This window comes from Aplysia californica, unplaced genomic scaffold, assembly GCF_000002075.1.
Source record: "Aplysia californica isolate F4 #8 unplaced genomic scaffold, AplCal3.0 scaffold00166, whole genome shotgun sequence".
In the NCBI taxonomy this organism is placed as follows: domain Eukaryota; kingdom Metazoa; phylum Mollusca; class Gastropoda; order Aplysiida; family Aplysiidae; genus Aplysia; species Aplysia californica.
Window position 1 is genome coordinate 12,501 of NW_004797436.1, and position 2,542 is coordinate 15,042.

General features: G+C 40.3%; 1 protein-coding gene across 1 annotated transcript in view; it reads left to right on the top strand.

Annotated features, from left to right (window-relative positions):
* LOC101849458 (neprilysin-like) overlaps nucleotides 1-2,542 on the top strand; it is a 39,105-nt gene that overhangs the window by 3,462 nt on the left and 33,101 nt on the right. Inside the window, exons 3-4 of the mRNA XM_013082260.2 lie at nucleotides 1,404-1,565; nucleotides 2,391-2,397. Of these exons, the coding sequence (XP_012937714.1) occupies nucleotides 1,404-1,565; nucleotides 2,391-2,397 (169 nt within the window). The remainder of the gene's footprint in view (nucleotides 1-1,403; nucleotides 1,566-2,390; nucleotides 2,398-2,542) is intronic.

Genomic DNA, 2,542 nt, shown 5'->3' on the forward strand with positions numbered 1-2,542 from the left:
CTTTGATATTACTCAGATTATAAGCCTCACCGGAACTGAGACACACACGTCATATCGCATTTTATAGCAGTTGGCTTTTTTTTTTGTCTTCGTAGGTGACGGAATTTGCCTGACCTCAGCATGTGTTACAGCAGGTAATTCATTATATGAACTTGAGATCTTGGCTATAATTCCGTTATGATTATATTATGACCATCCTCAAAGTATGTCTTTCCATCAAATACTTGTACAAACGAAAAGTAGTGCTGGGATGGGAACATAAGGATAAACACCCCCCCCCCCCCCCCATCTCTCTGTCTCTCTCTGTCTCTCTCTCTCTGTCTCTCTGTCTCTCTCTCCCTCTCTGTCTGTCTGTCTGTCTCTCTCTCTCTCTCTCTCTCTCTCTCTCTCTCTCTCTCTCTCTCTCTCTCTCTCTCTCTCTCTCTCTCTCTCTCTCACACACACACACACACACACACACACTTTCTTTCTCCCCTTCCCATATCTATCTATCTATCTATCTATCTATCTATCTACCTATTTATCTATCTATCTATCTATCTATCTATCTATCTATCTATCTATCTATCTATCTATCTATCTATCTGTCCATCCATCCATCTATCTATCTATATATCTATCATCCATCCATCCATCTATCTATCTATCTATCTATCTATCTATCTATCTATCTATCTATCTATCTATCTATCTATCTCCCTCTTCTCCCGACCCGTTCTCGGACTAAGTGTCTATTACTACTTCTCCCCAAGTGAATGAGTAATTAGTGAGTCAGGCTTACAGTCCTGTCAAGAACGTGCCTTTGACACGGCGTTTAGGGGGGTGGTCACTGGGGTATGTCCTTGAGCAAGGCACAACCCTCACTCCAAAAAGGGGGCTGCTGTCGTGCAGTTATATATTTGAGCATCTATGAACACAATTCTAAAGCTTCTTCATTATTATCATCAGTATCACTATCATCATCATCTTCACCATCATCATTTTTGGTAAGCAGGGTAGGAGGGAGAGTCTTGTTTTAATTTTAGACAAAAATAAAATAACAATATAAAATGTTTAAATTATTCTTCTTCTTCACCATCATCATCATGATCATGATCAACATCGTCTTAATTGATGATCTTCTTCTTCTTCTTCTTCTTCTTCTTCTTCTTCTTCTTCTTCTTCTTCTTCTTTTTCTTCTTCTTCTTCGAAATCAGCGTTCTCTATGTTTTCGCCCTATGGCATGGCTGCACGATGGAGTTGGTTCCAGAGAATTTGCCACAAGGCAGTGTCACACTCTGTCATTGTCTGCTTGAGCCAGCGCTATCAAGCCACTGTGTTTTCAAGTGGTCATTAACTTATGTTGAAGTCTGATCTCTCGGCCTTCCTTGTCAGCTGTTTATACTAACATCTTTGATTCCCAGCGGCTCGTATAATGACAAACGTGGACGTCAACGTGCACCCTTGTGACAACTTCTACGAATTTGCCTGCGGCGGGTGGCTGCAGAATAATGAGATCTCAGAGGACAGATCTTCTTTTACAGTTTTCACTGAGCTTACAGAGGACGTGGATAGGAAAGTTAAAAGTGAGTATATCTCTCGCACTACGTTGTAAAACACATAATTTCATTAAAGCCATTATGATGTTTAATCCGCTGTGATAATGAAGTATGCATACTGCATCCTTTTCTTGATATAATTCTGTTCAGTTTAGATGCTGTCCTATGCGTATGCTGTCATAAAATGAAACAGATCCCCCTTTCCCTCCCCGCCCCCCACCCCCAGGTCTCTTTACTCTCTCTTCCTATCTGCACAATGCTTAACCAAAGAAACCTAAAAACTAGGCTGCCGTCGTAAGAGAAAACGACGAATGGTCCTGCGCAGGTAGCGAGGCAAATTTTTCAGGAGAGGCAAAAACAGTTTTCACTTTATAACTCTTCTATTTTTTACTCTTTTAAGCTGTAATTCACCAGATATCTGATTGAGGTGTTCATAAAGCAGTTTCTAAAGTTTGAATGGTTTAGGTTAAAAAGTAGCAAAGTTATTCGACATTCGTCGTTCTCCCTTACACTGCGCACCCGCAGGTGAGCCTTGCGATGTAAGCGAAAACGACGAATGGTACGGTTCGTCGTTCTCCCTTACACTCGTGAACGTTTATGGGCGGAGGCGAAGGTCAATTGTGACGCATTATTGACAGTAATGACTGTGTACTGGTTACTACAAATAAAAATAAGACGTATACAAACTAGCTATTATACGTATAAAGTTAGGTGTTTGTTATATCCCAACTGTAACTCGGTAAACGTCCTTCGTTTCCCTTCCTCTCTTGGTTAAATAGTACACAGTCAGTGTACCAATCAGATGTGCACACATTTTCAACAGCTTGATTTAATTAAAACTGTCTCATTCAGAACCAAGGTTTGGTCTCCATGAGATCTCTTTAGTGTATTCTCTTCAGAAGCGAGTTTTACTTTTATTTTCACTAATTGCAAAATTTTCCCTGCACGACCAAAGGGATCCATAATGTTACAAAGTCAATAATACGATAAGATCGTTGCAAAGT